At 42.5% G+C, this 16038-nt stretch overlaps 1 protein-coding gene across 7 annotated transcripts in view; it reads left to right on the forward strand.

The window, feature by feature from the left end:
• LOC123746717 (kinesin-like protein KIF12) overlaps nucleotides 1-16038 on the forward strand; it is a 97757-nt gene that overhangs the window by 66573 nt on the left and 15146 nt on the right. For all 7 annotated transcript variants that reach the window (XM_069316796.1, XM_045728436.2, XM_069316800.1 and 4 more), the window contains exons 7-18: nucleotides 1017-1157; nucleotides 3219-3360; nucleotides 3964-4058; nucleotides 4836-4977; nucleotides 8259-8377; nucleotides 8520-8624; nucleotides 9833-9932; nucleotides 10963-11064; nucleotides 13177-13319; nucleotides 13741-13826; nucleotides 14765-14818; nucleotides 15809-15977. In XM_069316796.1, coding sequence (XP_069172897.1) covers nucleotides 1017-1157; nucleotides 3219-3360; nucleotides 3964-4058; nucleotides 4836-4977; nucleotides 8259-8377; nucleotides 8520-8624; nucleotides 9833-9932; nucleotides 10963-11064; nucleotides 13177-13319; nucleotides 13741-13826; nucleotides 14765-14818; nucleotides 15809-15977 — 1398 coding nt within the window. The remainder of the gene's footprint in view (nucleotides 1-1016; nucleotides 1158-3218; nucleotides 3361-3963; nucleotides 4059-4835; nucleotides 4978-8258; nucleotides 8378-8519; nucleotides 8625-9832; nucleotides 9933-10962; nucleotides 11065-13176; nucleotides 13320-13740; nucleotides 13827-14764; nucleotides 14819-15808; nucleotides 15978-16038) is intronic.

Raw genomic sequence — 16038 nt, forward strand, 5'->3', positions numbered from 1 at the left:
AAGTTTCCGTCCGTGATGTCACGATGTCGTTAGCCGTATAGAACGTGTAAAGCTACTCTGGAAACCTCTGGGCTCCTTCCTGGTGTACTTCTCCTTATGTTTCACTTATTGGGGTTGAATTCAAATAGCCATTTATTAGATTATTCGTGTAGCTTCTTGAAATCCACTTTCAGCATTCTGAAATCGGGCTTTAAGTATTTTTAAGTATCACCTCGAGCGCTGACGTCATGGCTACGTCACGCCATGGGGCGCGCTCTGATTCGTCAAACTGGATACATCCCCGCATCCGACCAATCATATTCCCCAAAACCAGGAGACAGCGTCACCGCATTTGGCGGGATTTCTCTGCCGCCGTCACCTGGAGCCGGGCCGCCATCTTTGCTGCAGAACTCACTCTCACCAAACGAACTTAAAATCTACAAAACTCAAATCTTCGGCATCTCGCCTCCCTCTAATTGTTATTAGACGAAACTAGGGGCCTTCTTGGCTATGTACATAGGGGGAGTAGGACTCTTAATGGTCGGGCGAGGAGGGTAATTAGACGGTCCACGTAACGATAGCAGGCGTAGAGGAGTCGGTATGAAAGCCACGTGGGTCTAAAAGTCCTACTGGAGCAGTGAAAGTGTCTTAACTCTTTCCCCCCTAGTGAAAGTGTGTCCCTGAAGTGTGTTGATATCGTGAGCGTGTTGAGAGCCACTTTGTGGTGGTAGAGAGAGCAGCATTTGTTACTGGAGGCGAGTCCTTCCTCATCCAAGTCAACTCATCGACTCATTCACTCATGGCTCTCTCATCAGCGTCACTCCCATCATCACTGGTACACCATCACAACCCCCCCCCCCTCTCCTCTTTAAGCTCTCCTGAGTAACCAATCCCCCCCCCCATAACCCCTAACCAATCCCCCCCTATAACCTCTAACCAATCCCTCCCTCTCTACACCAAGTTCATCGTGATTACCGTCCCCCGTGTGTGAGCCTCACCTTCACTCACCATACTTATGTACACTTTCTCCTCCCCAGTTCGACAAAGGGCCCGACATGTTCTCAGAGAGCCACGGCCTCATCTTCAGATCGTTCGTGTACCTCTTCAACCAGCTGCAGAGTCGTGACGATCAGGAGTTCACCCTCACTGCCTCCTACCTCGAGATCTACAACGAGAAGGTAATGTCTTGGCACACAGGTTCGCGTCCTTCACAGGTGTGGGTACATTGATTGATGATTGATAAAGATTAAGCCACCCAAGAGGTGGCACGGGCATGAATAGCCCGTAAGTGGCGGCCCTTTTGAGCCATTACCAGTATCAAGAGCTGATACTGGAGATCTGTGGAGGTGCGACTGCACCCTGTGTGACGGGAGATGTCTCCCGTCGTACATTGATTGATGATTCATAAAAATTAAGCCACCCAAGAGGTGGTACGGGCATGAATAGCCCGTAAGTGGTATGTGGGTGCAGGAGTAGACGCCTTGTGACTCCTGTTAGCAGGCTGAGAGGTTTTCCTTCCTTCAGCGAGACTCCGTAGCTAGCAACGTCTCTAGAGGCAAGTCATGTTGACTTGCACGACTTGTTGGAGCAGGTGATACATCACGTCGATTAATTATAACGCCAGCGTGTCGACGACGCCTTGGCCGGCTGTGCTGACCGCGAACCCGCTCATCGATCTGCAAATTCCAGCTTGTGGTTCAGCGGGAGTTGTAGAGGAAGTCGGAAGACGTCACACTCTGGCCCCTGTGGCTGGGTGGAGATTATGACAGGGTGGTGAGTTAGTATGGTGGTGGTTGACCACCAGGAGGCCCTGTGTAATGTCTCCCCAGTGCAGGGTTGAGCATTTGTTTGATGTGGTTGGGTCTTGGTTATAAGGTGTGTGTGTGTGTGTGTGTGTACTCACCTAGTTGTACTCGCCTAGTTGTGTTTGCGGGGGTTGAGCTCTGGCTCTTTGGTTCCGCCTCTCAACCGTTAATCAACAGGTGTACAGATTCCTGAGCCTATTGGGCTCTATCACATCTACACTTGAAACTGTGTATGGAGTCAGCCTCCACCACATCACTTCCTAATGCATTCCATTTGTCAACCACTCTGACACTAAAAAAGTTCTTTCTAATATCTCTGTACATTACATTGTGTGTGTGTGCGCGCGTGCGCGTGCGTGCGTGCGTGCGTGTGCGTGCGTGCGTGCGAGCGTCGAGAGCACGTGTCAGTTGTGTAGTGAACTAGCGAGGGTAATGTTGGATGTACACAAATTCTACTCAAACTGCTGAAGGAGGCAGGACTTGTACACGTCGATATTTAAAGGCGAGACTGAGCTGGCGAGAATGTCGAGGACAGGAAGACTGCAAAATTCTACAATAGTGTTTGTAGAAGCTACATAATTACACAAGTGGCTACTGGAATTCAATCCCAGCAAATGCAAGTTAATGAGAATAATAGGAGAAAAGAGGATACTAGTGGTAGAGTTCAGGCTGAGGGGAAGGCACCTGTTAAATTCAGAGAGAGGAGAGGGTATCTGAGAGAGGGAACATTTTTAATAATATATTACTACTGTATGTGAATTGTCTGTAGTATCAGGATACGCAGAACCAGCATGGAACCATCGCCTCATCCAGCAGTACCAGAATTCCAGAGTTGTAGCGATGGCCGGTCGGCCGAGCGGACAGCACGCGAGACTTGTGATTCTGTGGTCCTGGGTTCGATCCCAGGCACCGGCGAGAAACAATGGGCAGAGTTTTTCACCCTATGCCCCTGTTACCTAGCAGTAAAATAGGTACCTGGGTGTTAGTCAGTTCTCACGGGCTGCTTCCTGGGGGTGGAGGCCTGGTCGAGGACCGGGCCGCGGGGACACTAAAAAAGCCCCGAAATCATCTCAAGATAACCTCAAGAAGATGGCGTTCATGTCTGTCAGTCTGTCCTCGGTTCACGTGAAAGGCATTATTGGTTTTAGCCTCTAGTGTCTTGGAGTTATTAAATTGTAATGGTTTGCATCTTCCTTGAGGAGCCATGGTTAATTCCTTCACGATGGTTTAACGACCTTAAAGCCTATATAACCAATCTAATATAACCCAAACCAGCTAACATATATTAGGTTAGGAAACACTATCATAACTTGAGCCTTTAGTATTTGAAGATTTACATTTCGAACTGCCTGCGTAACCCTCTGTGTTCCCTTTGGCCGCACCCCGCCACGGCTAGCGACGGAGACTAATGCCCAACGTGCTCTCCTCCACCAGGTGATCGACCTCCTCAACATGGGCACCAACAACAAGCCGCTGCAGGTGCGTTGGAGCAAGAAGAAACGCGGCTTCTTCGTCGAGAACCTCTTCGAGATCGAGTGCGCTGAGCTGGATGACCTGCTGGCGGTCCTCGAGGAAGGTTAGCTGCTGATGAGCAGGGGGAAGTTTGGGAAAGGTGTGAGGCAAGGTGAAGGAAGGAGCTTCATTCTTGAAGGAAGGATGTACAAGCATCTAAGGAAGCTTCATTTATGGTGAAGAAAGACTGTAAGAAGCGTATGGTGAGGAAGGGCAGGAACAGTATGTTGACCAGATCACACACTAGAAGGTGAAGGGACGACGTTGTTTCGGTCCGTCCTGGACCATTCTCAAGTCGACTGGAGAATGATCCAGGACGGACCGAAACGTCGTCGTCGTCCCTTCATATTCTAGTGTGTGATCTGGTCAACATACTTCAGCCACGTTATTGTGACTCCTCGCCTGCATAGAAACAGTAGTAATAGGACATGTACATAGAAGGATTTAAGGGATGAATAAAGGTAGAAAAGACACGATTTAAGTGTTAAGGAGACAGATTCACAGACAGATTCACACACCTAAGAGAAAACAGTTGCAAGTTAGAAATGAGAGTTCCTTCTTAATCATTGATTTACATCGTTTGTGCTCCTAGAGTATTCAATATATAGAATGGGAGACTGAAGAAGATAATCGGGATGAGTGAGATTAATAAGATTTGTTTCTTCAGGTCTGAGGAACCGGGCAGTGGCGTCTCACAATATGAACGAGTACTCCTCCCGCAGTCATACAATTCTCTCCGTCAACATCACCTCGGAACAGAAGGTCAGTCTTTGCCCTAATTACACTTCATCAAGAAATATAAATTTGAATGGTGATAGAACACTTGAACTAAAGCAAAGTAGGATTTGTTGACCAGACCATACACTAGAAGGTGAAGGGACGACGACGTTTCGGTCCGTCCTGGATCATTCTCCAGTCGACTTGAGAATGATCCAGGACGGACCGAAACGTCGTCGTCGTCCCTTAACTTTCTAGTGTGTGGTTTGGTCAACATATTTCAGCCACGTTATTGTGACTCATCATCTGCAAAGTGGGATATATTTTATGACTTTCTTGTACTATGTGGCCGTGATTTTGCATTTTATAATTGGATTATTAATGCTTGAACAAATCCACAAGGGCCTTGCTGAGGGTTACCTGGTTGATACCTGGTTGATACCTGGTTGATGGGGTTCTGGGAGTTGTTCTACTCCCCAAGCCCGACCCGAGGCCAGGCTTGACTTGTGAGAGTTTGGTCCACCAGGCTGTTGCTTGGATCGGCCCGCAGGTCCACATATACCTGGTTGATTGGGTTCTGGGAGTTCTTCTACTGCCCAAGCCTGACCCGAGGCCAGGCTTGACTTGCGTGAATTTGGTCCAATAGGCTGTTACTTGGAGCGGCCCGCAGGCCCACATACCCACCACAGCCCGGTTGGTCCGGCACTCCTTGCAGGAATAAATCTAGTTTCCTCTTGAAAATACCTATGCGCTGGATTTGTTCATTTGATGTATCACGTCATTCTGAGTTATGTGCGTGTTAATGTGTGTTCTTTGGCGCAGGCCGACGATGGGGTATACGTCACCAGGAACGGCAAAATCAACTTCGTGGATTTGGCCGGCTCTGAGATGACCAAGAAGACCAACTCTGAGGGCAAGACACTCGAGGAGGCGAACAACATCAACAAGTCCCTCATGGTACTGGGTAAGTCTGCAGGCGAGGAGTCACAATAACGTGGCTAAAGTATGTTGACCAGACCACACACTAAAAGGTGAAGGGACGACGACGTTTCGGTCCGTCCTGGACCATTCTCAAGTCGATTTATATGCACTAAATGGTTCATGAACATAAGACCAACAGGAAACTTAAGAAGGTCTAATGACCAATACATACAAGTTCCTAGAAGCAATAAGGGGATATCTTTGTTTTAATCTTAGATAATTTACCACTTTTTACAAAATATTTATACTGCGAAATTAATTGTAATATTATAATAAGATTAATAACTTCTCAAAACTCTATGGGGGAAATGTCCTCGATTTTAGACTATATCGAAATCCGAAGGGGTCAATATTTCTTAAATAAGGGCAATATGGCTGACTGCATCTAGTCTAATATGACAGTCATACAGTCATGACAATCATGACTTTGACAGTCCCACACCATCCTCGTGTCATCATTAAAAGTTGGGCGAGGATAACCCCCGAAGCATCTAGGCCTGCAACCTTGAATACAGAAACAAACTCTTAATATATTTATAGCTATGTGTTTGTACAAAATGCAAATTGATTACCAGGTGTGTAAAAAATATAGATATTTGAGCGATAATGAACTGCTAAAACAAGTAATTATGAGGGTTTCATAATGGAGCTAGATACTGTAAACACTTGTTATCCTATGTGAAGGGGAGTTGACAGGTCCCCCCACACTCCCACCTGTTATCTTGGCAGACGGCTGCCAATAAATATATCAGCAGACATGTTTTGACCACCACCGGCCAAGGCTAAGCGGTAGCCTAACCTGTGGCGCCAGTAATCTATTTTGGAAATTAACGTAAGAAGCATAAAAAGGAAAAAAATCTTCTTTATAAGGAGGGCGGGAAGAGGTGTCTACCATGATGATATAACTAAAATAATGTGAACAAAGACAATATCTGGGAAAATGCTAAAGGCATTTGAACAAAGACAATATCTGGGAAAATGCTAAAGGCATTTGAACAAAGACAATATCTGGGAAAATGCTAAAGGCATTTGAACAAAGACAATATCTGGGAAAATGCTAAAGGCAAGACTAGGTTCACAAATATACATTATCGGTTAAATACACGAAGAAGAGGCATAACAATATACTAAATACACGTATACCAAAAATGTTTAGTTGGTGCAAATCTACACACACACAGGCTAGATGCAGCCGGGATATAGCGATATCGAGCTGCTATCATTCAAGGTCACACGAGGTGGTTATTATGGCATGATGACTTGTTAGACTGTATTCAGCACTGTATATATTGTATGTCAGTGTTGACACGTTATACAATGTGACTTATTCCGGCCCACGCAAGATGTATAACCTGTGGTATAACATTGATATACATGGCCTAGTTAAGGTTAGGTTTAACATAGTTCTTATATTACGTTTTTGTACTAAATTGTTGCTACAAAATCATAAATCTATTAAGTGGTTGTTCTTCACGAGCACTTAATTAATTATTAAGGGACCCACTTTATTAATTAAGCCCTCACCATCCACCTATCGACCTCAGCCACGACATTAGCAGCATAATAATATTCACTTATTGAATTAGTGTAGAATCCTCTCGGACGTAGGTTCGAATCTTCATCACGGCCTTTGTGGAGTTGTTCATTTGATACATCACGCTATTGTGATTTCTGTGTGAATATAAACATTTCAAGTGTTATTTGGTAGGTAATTTATGTAGAGTGATATTAGAGTTGACCATATTTTCATAATATTAGTGTATTGCTGACCGCCATAGCCTCGCGCAATTTTTCAAACGAAAAAGAAAATAGAGAACCAATGCGTGAGGCTAGAAGCAGGAGAACAGGTCCGGCATTGTCCACAAACATAAAACAAGACACATAAAAGTAGTGTTTTTAAGGGGAAATATACAAAATTACATTTGAAGAATCTTGTCTGTTGGTGTAGAAAAGTTATGATGAAAGGGGAGAAACAATGGTTGCTAGGTAACTGGCCAACATACAATTTATTGATTGTTTAGTCGAATAATCTCACAGCTAATGTTCGTGCTGTTAATACTGGAAGTTTCTCTTATATTGAATAAGCATTTCGATTGTGGTTATAGTTCGCCACGGCTTTGGTAACTATGTCAGGTTTCAAAATGTTGTTGGTCACGCTAATCGGCTGACCATAAGTGGGAATGATTCCTTCGTGTGCTGTGTACGGCTCTTGCTCACTGTACTTCTCTCACAAATATCTCTCTATTTTCATATTTTAGTTCAAAGGTATAATGTAAAGGTAAACACATACACATGCATATATATTCACACAAATATGCATATAAAAGCACATGCACAAATACATAAATTTGTACACACACACACACACACACACACACACACACACACACACACACACACACACACACACACACACACACACACAAAGCGGCGGAGGCCAAAACCTTCAGTAATTTCAAAGCGTTATATGACAAAGAGTGCTGGGAAGACGGGACACCACGAGCGTAGCTCTCATCCTGTAACTACACTTAGGTAATTAAACTTAGGTAATTACACACACACTTTATATATAATATGGAGAAAATGATAAGTGAACCGGTAAGTATTCCAACAAAAATAATCCTGAAACACTTAACTACTGCATAGCATCGTCACTTTTAGGCGCCACTTTTCATAGTACTGTACAATACCTCCATCTTTAATTCCCTGGCGATTTATAACGTCAAAATACGGTGTATTATATGAGAAAACATGTTGCGTAATTAGGGGTGATTTTGTGACTGGATTAAGGACCATTGAGCCATTGTTTCTGAGGACGGGCTGACACAGAAGAGATAACGTTAAAATATGTTTTGAAGGGGTTTCATTCGTTTTAAGCGCATCTCTTAAAAGCCTTCTCCAACGTACAGTAGAACACAAATATGTCGTCTAGATATCATTATAACCTTGCAATTATTGCTCCAAATATAAGCTTTGCAGGGCTGGTGGGAATCTAGAGAGACAGTTAATCTGTAAATGGCATGTATAATAGCCTATTAACTTTCAGAAAACAAAATCATTTATCCTTTAGCATGTAGCACATTCAGTAGTAGTTGGTAGGCCTATGTTTTGGTATAGGTATGGAAATTACAGGCATGTATAATTACCTAAAGTGTAGTTACAGGATGAGAGCTACGCTCGTGGTGTCCCGTCTTCCCAGCAATCTATTATAGCATGTGAGCAGAGAGAGAGAACATGTTCACATGGCTATTCCTTCACTTTCAGGAACCTGCATAGCAGCACTTTCGGACTCCCGCAAGCGTGACAGTCATATTCCTTACCGAGACTCTAAACTGACGAAGCTGCTCGCTGATAGCCTAGCAGGGAATGGTGTCACACTCATGGTAAATCAAAGACAAATTTCCTTGAGGCTGTAATGACATTGTATCTTACATAACACTGATTACTTATGTAATAATTTACTAGTATTGTTACACTACAATGTACTCAGGATTGCATGCATTAAGTTTCGTTGTGTTCTTGCAGATAGCGTGTGTGTCTCCAGCCAAGTCCAACATTAGCGAAACGCTTAATACACTTCGTTATGCCTCCAGAGCCAAGCGTATACGGACCAAGCCCATCATAGTCATGGTTAGTACACACAAGGTCATCATAGTCGTGATCAGTACACACAGGACTATCACCACATTCGTGGTCAGTACACATAGGACCATCACCACATTCATGGTCAATACACATAGGACCATCACCACATTCGTGGTCAGTATACACATGATCCTCACGACATTCGTGGTCAGTACACATAGGACCATCACCACATTCGTGGTCAGTATACATAGGACCATCACGACATTCGTGGTCAGTATACATAGGACCATCACCACATTCGTGGTCAGTATACACATGCTCCTCACGACATTCGTGGTCAGTATACATAGGACCATCACCACATTCGTGGTCAGTATACACATGCTCCTCACGACATTCGTGGTCAGTATACATAGGACCATCACCACATTCGTGGTCAGTATACATAGGACCATCACCACATTCGTGGTCAGTATACACATGCTCTTCACGACATTCGTGGTCAGTACACACATGCCCTTCCTAGTGGCATCCACGACCTCATATAGGTGATCATGAATTTGAAATGTGTCTTTGTTTCTTGCTAGTGTAATTTGCTACATAACTACATTATGTAGCCTTCTCGCTACACGTGTAGCGAAGGTAGTACCACATTAGGGACTTGACTATGCATATAACTCAACTATGGAAAAGATTGTTAGGTTTAGTAATTTGGTGGTTGAGAATAATTAGTGACAATTTTTCTGCCTGATAGATAATGCTCGTGGTAGACACCTTTGTTGAGAAAGTATAAAGAGGCTTGAGGAATTTTTGTATCGATACGGTTGCCAAGAAACATTAAATGATATATATAGATCGTATTCATAGGCAGTGTTAATTGGTGTTGACCAGACCACACACTACAAGGTGAAGGGACGACGACGTTTCGGTCCGTCCTGGACCATTCTCACAATCGACTTGAGAATGGTCCAGGACTGACCGAAACGTCGTCGTCCCTTCACCTTCTAGTGTGTGGTCTGGTCAACATACTTTAGCCACGTTATTGTGACTCATCGCCTGCTTAATTGGTGTGTTTTCATAAGATTCCTTCTGGTGTATATATATTTTTAGTACTAAATTTTAGCTTCGTGGATGTGTGGAGACCAAAGTTTTTGTCTTTATCTCTGTCAGATTGTCCTTTATCTGTGTGCTTAGATACGTTTATTATACAAAATGTAACACTTGTGTCTTTGTTTACATGTGACCTCCAGGACCCCAAGGAGAAGGTGATCATGAGTTTGCAGAGGGAAGTGAGTCTGCTGCGGGAGGAGAACGCCCACCTTAAGATGCTCATCGACCTTGGCGAGAATGGTAAGTGAGGTTTCTTGCAGGGGAGAGAGGAGGAGATGCCATAATCCACCTGTCTTGAATTCGTGTGTTTAATGGGGATTATATCAACTATATGTAATGTAGTATTTCCCTTGTAAATTGATGTATATATGACCTTTATATCGTATATTATTTAGTAAAGAAAACAAAATCATATTCACTATTGCTGAGTGTGTCGAGTGGTGTGTCATATATTGTCAAGTGGAATGTCAAGAGTGTTAAGCTAAGGGATACAGGTCTTAATTACAGTGGTGGCAGCGGTGGGATTCGAACCCCACGCCTCCGAAGAGACTGGTGCCTTTAACCTTATTCTCCTGTCTGGTAATTTTAAATGTAGGAAGCACAGGTGAATAACAAAGATACTGATATATTAACAATATTTACCTGTCGTGAAAGGAAATACTTGTATCAATACATTATTGTATATAGGTAGAACATATTGTATATAAATACAGTGCATTAGAGTGAGTTCCATTTCAGACAACTAAATCTATAGCGTTTCCACACATTAGTGTTTATCAGTGTAGGTTATGGCTCTTAAATGGCAGCAAAATCAACACCTGACAGATTTATCTTTATTTTATTTAGAAGCACCTCAGATGTCTGAGGTGCTTCTCTTACATCTTAAATACTCAAGTAATTTGGAATGTCTTCAGAAAATTAAACATTAGGCCTTCATCAAGGGATTAAACTGCCAGAATAACAAAAGATATTGGAGATTCGTCAAATAATCTCAATGTACTCTTTCATTTCCTCCAACTGGTCTTTACATCTATATATATAGATATATGAACTTCGTAAATGATTCATCTCTACTTATATTCCAAAAACAGAATAAGAATGCCTGATCATACAGTAAGCATTAACATCAATAGCAGGCATCCTGTAATCTTGGGAGACGTTAATATTATGACAGTGTCTGGGATGCTCCCGGACGCAGGTTCGAATCCTCGTTATGGCCCTTGTGGATTTGTTCTTATGACGGTGACAATTAATAATAATATTTATACAGGTCTTCCCCGGGAGGGTGACCATGCTGGAGTGAGAGGCGGAGGAGCCTTACCTTCCCTGTCCACCACTGGTGCCAACATTCCCGGACCCGTCTCTGATGCAGGTATTACTGACACCACTCTCTTCAAGTTTGGCTGTAAACACGGAAAGTAAACACTACAAATCGCCAAACAAAAGACTAGAAAGCCAAAACCAATCATAAACACCCCTTAACCTAGTATAGAACACGTATATAATACCATATTACCCATCAACCTGTATTAAGTCTGGGATTGCATATTTACACATTGGACAGGTTAGGTAAAGGTTCTTTAGTTTCCCATATTTTTAGTATAACATTTGGGGGTAATTCAATAATAGAAAACGAGAACGTTTTAGCTTCAACGGGACATTTGTGTACGTTTGATCAAATAGTTACTGTAAGTACTATTGTTTATTTGAGGATGAGTTGGGACGGGTGTGGTCAAATCTTAAATAAGACAGTTCGACAAAGTTCTGATTGACCTGATTTACCCTGAGGTAAATCAGTTAGGTCACTGATTGCGGCCCTATGATTCTGTTATAGGGCCATATCCCCTATGATTCTGTCATAGGGCCATATCCCCAACATCCCGACGGCACTTGGTGGTAAGCCTGGGCATAGTTATTTCATCGAATCGCCTCACTTTGTGGGGCCACGTGAGCAACACAAATGCGAACAAGCTTGAATGGTTCCAAGCCAATATACAACTTTCAGTTGCATATTGGCTTGAGGTATAATATAACCAGAAATGAGTTTGGTATCATTTATTACAGGATTTTGACTCTACTAGGACAATTAATATGTTGTTGCTGTGTTATGTTTAATTTAAAGAAGGGAAATCCTTGATAGACAGTTCTAAACTGTTAATATTTTGTTATCAACAAGCTTAAGTATACACAGCAATGTGCTGCTACCCTATTCTTTATGAAAGATTACAGTGTAGGTAAAAAAAACTAGACACTAGAAGTTGAAGGGACGACGACGTTTCGGTCCGTCCTGGACCATTCTCAAGTCGATTGTGTCAAGTCTCACAATCGACTTGAGAATGGTCCAGGACGGACCGAAATGTCGTCGTCCCTTCAACTTCTAGTGTGTGGTCTGGTCAACATACTTCAGCCACGTTATTGTGACTCATCGCCTGCATAAAAAAACTAGCTATAAGTTAATCTAAAATCCCCATCTCACAGGAAGGTTTGTCATACATGGAATTAGGAGAGAACATAAAATGTGAAGTAGATCTATTAGCCTCCACTGGCAAAAATCTGGCTACAGCACAAGAATATCTTTCCAATATTCCTGAGTGTATGACGTAATTACAGAGCTTTACATGACATGTACACATTGTCTGAAGTGAACAAATCCACAAGGGCCGTGACGAGGATTCGAACCTGCGTCCGGGAGCATCCCAGACACTGCCTTAATCGACTGAGCTACGACATGGTAACTCTTTTTACCATGTCGTAGCTCAGTTGATTAAGGCAGTGTCTGGGATGCTCCCGGACGCAGGTTCGAATCCTCGTCACGGCCCTTGTGGATTTGTTCACTTTTTTTTTTGAGATATATACAAGAGTTGTTACATTCTTGTAGAGCCACTAGTACGCGTAGCGTTTCGGGCAAGTCCTTAATCCTATGGTCCCTGGAATACGATCCCCCGCCGCGAAGAATCGTTTTTTCATCCAAGTACACATTTTACTGTTGCGTTAAACAGAGGCTACAGTTAAGGAATTGCGCCCAGTAAATCCTCCCCGGCCAGGATACGAACCCATGACATAGCGCTCGCGGAACGCCAGGCGAGTGTCTTACCACTACCCCACGGAGACTGCATTTGATGCATCACGTTAGTGTGATCCCTGTGTGTTGTGTGAAGTCATGTTGGGTGTTAACCTACAAGATCCTTCCTCTATTTTGTGAATTTCTACCAGTAGACCAATGTTATAACTCGAGTGAACAGTTTTCAGTACCACCATTGTGGTATTTTTTTTGTTATTAGTGAGCTGTCTTGATTTGTGAGCCTTTTTTTATGGAATGACATTTTTCCACCCAAATAAACTTCCACTAGGTTTATATGGTAAACTCCCACTAGTAGTTTATATGGTAAACTCCCACTATATAGGTAGCAGTTTATATGGTAAACTCCCTCTCGGTAGTTCATAAGCTCATGTAGACTAACCACATGTGTGTATACCTCCACAGTGACACAACCAATGTCTCGACAAGGGTCCTTCAGAATAGATAACGAGAAGCTAGAGAACCTGGACAATAGAGAACTGATCAGACTTGTCCAGCACTACATGGCCGAGCACGAGAACGTCAGAATGGAAAACAAGGAGCTGCAGGTGTGTATGTGGGTGTACGTTTGGTCTCTGGCTAGGTTACGCCGATTGTCGTAATTGTTAGGTCACCTGCTGCATGGGTGACAGCTTCTCAAGTATCAACCTACCCTGGCTTTGCGCCTTGGAGAGGCTACACCAGACCGACAACTCTATAGTCTCCAGAGACTGATGGCTGCCCACTACTACTGATTATCATGTTTTTTAGATTACTAGTTGCCATATTGGTTAATTCCATGGTTGCCATATTGGGTTAAAGTCATTGGCTGCCACGTAATGTGTGTGTGTTAAATTGGTGAGAATATTTCCCATTGAGATAATTGGAAAGGTCAAATATACGTTTTCTTTCTCGTTTTCTTTGTACGTATTATAAATAATGGTTAGTTATGTTTCTTTTGATAATTGTGTAATACTTTTTATCGTACAGGAAATAGCAACATCGCTGGTGAGGGATCAAGAACTTGTGTGTAAGGAGAATGAACGACTTCTTCGGCAGTTGGAGGTCGTTAACAGGTAGGCCTATAGCAACGTTATCCTAATTTATTTTTAGTTTATATATACAAGAGTTGTTACATTCTTGTACAGCCACTAGCACGCATAAGCGGTTACGCAAGCACTTACGAACCTGTCCATCTTTTCTCAATCTTTGACGGCTTTGTTTACAATTATTAAACAGTTAATGAGCTCCGAAGCACCAGGAGGCTGTTTATAACTTTAACAACAGTTGATTGGCAAGTTTTCATGCTTGTAAACTGTTTATGGAGAGCATAGCATTTTGGGCAGGTCCTTAATCCTTAATATACCCCTGGAATACGACCCTCCAAATCTTTTAACAACCAGGTACCCATTTTACTGTTGGGTAAACAGAGGCTACAGTTATGGATTTGTGCCTAGTAAATGCTCCCTGGTAAGGATACGAACCCTGGATACTCGCTGGCGAAACGCCAGGCGAGTGTCGAACCACTACCCCCACAGGGACTGGCTGTATGTTGGCTAGGACTACGTTATTATGTATTATATATATTATATATATAACTTGCATAAACCACAAACCGATTACATCCAACCAATATTAATATTACAATAATCTTTCTTGTGAAGTTATGCTGTTTATTCTAACTTATCAACCAATGATATCTTTAATAATTACAATTAATAAATAGGTCATATAATTGAGCCCTGAGGAACTCCTCAGTGGCAGATTGACGTTTGAGGTCACAAGGAATGTGAAAATGGACATCACTGACATCACTACAATCAGATGTCACTAAAACAATAACTAAAATTTACACAATTTTCCAATTACAAAATATGCAAAATAATAATTTACGTAGATCGAGAGCATGTAGATGTTTGACATTAAAAGTAAACAAATGAATTAGAATTGCAAAGGTGATGTTTCAAGAGTTTAAACACAACTCTATGTAAACAATAATATATTTTCATTCCAGTGGCCCGAGTTCTGAGCCTAATGAGGACAGGGAAGACTTGTTTACGGCAGACAGGTGTGATAACTTACCTGTGTAAAAACCTGGGGCCAGATTCACGAAGCAGTTACGCAAGCACTTACGAACCTGTCCATCTTTTCTCAATCTTTGGCGGCTTTGTTTACAATTATTAAACAGTTAATGAGCTCCGAAACACCAGGATGGTGTTTATAACAATAACAACAGTTGATTGGCAAGTTTTCATGCTTGTAAACTGTTTAATAAATGTAATCAAAGCCGTCAAAAATTGAGGAAAGATGTACACGTTCGTAAGTGCTTGCGTAACTGCTTTGTGAATCTGGATCCTAGAGTGTGTGGTCACCTGTAGGTACCGGGAATGTAGTCACATGTAGTTACTGGGAGTGTGGTCACCGGTTTTGTAGTTATTAAATGTAACAAAAGGTGAAATCAAGGATTCTATCCCAAATCGTCTCTATTTTGCGCGTATATTGGTGTACCGTATTACTCAAGTCCTTGTATATTGGTGTACCGTATTACTCAAGTCCTTGTATATTGGTGTACCGTATTTCACAAGTCCTTGTATATTGGTGTACCGTATTACTCAAGTCCTTGTATATTGGTGTACCGTATTTCACAAGTCCTTGTATATCGGTGTACCGTATCAACCAAGTCCTTGTATATTGGTGTACCGTATCAACCAAGTCCTTGTATATTGGTGTACCGTATCAACCAAGTCCTTGTATATTGGTGTACCGTATCATAGAAGTCCTTGTATATTGGTGTACCGTATTACTCAAGTCCTTGTATATTGGTGTACCGTATTTCACAAGTCCTTGTATATTGGTGTACCGTATCATAGAAGTCCTTGTGTATTGGTGTACCGTATCACCCAAGTCCTTGTATATTAGTGTACCGTTGGTGTACAAGTCCTTGTATATTGGTGTACCATATCACACAAGTCCTTGTATATTATTATTATTATTATTAATATTATTATTATTTTTATTTACATGAGTAAAGTGTGTAAATATGACATTGTGTTTTCAGTGGAGGGGGGCAGCCACCCCCTGGTGAGGAGGACCTGGCGGGGACTACGCAGCCCTTCAGCCGGGGCAGTACAAAGTCCTCCAAGACAGCTTCCTTCAGATCTCGTTCCTTACCCTCGTCGTCTTCGTCAGACGTGTGGATCAATCCTCTGAACGACACCAGTGCTAAGGTAAGGCAGCGCCTCACTCCTCAGAGGCATATATAATACTAATTCTACTTTGCTCTGATGA

The sequence above is a fragment of the Procambarus clarkii genome, chromosome 85, assembly GCF_040958095.1.
Source record: "Procambarus clarkii isolate CNS0578487 chromosome 85, FALCON_Pclarkii_2.0, whole genome shotgun sequence".
Taxonomy (NCBI): domain Eukaryota; kingdom Metazoa; phylum Arthropoda; class Malacostraca; order Decapoda; family Cambaridae; genus Procambarus; species Procambarus clarkii.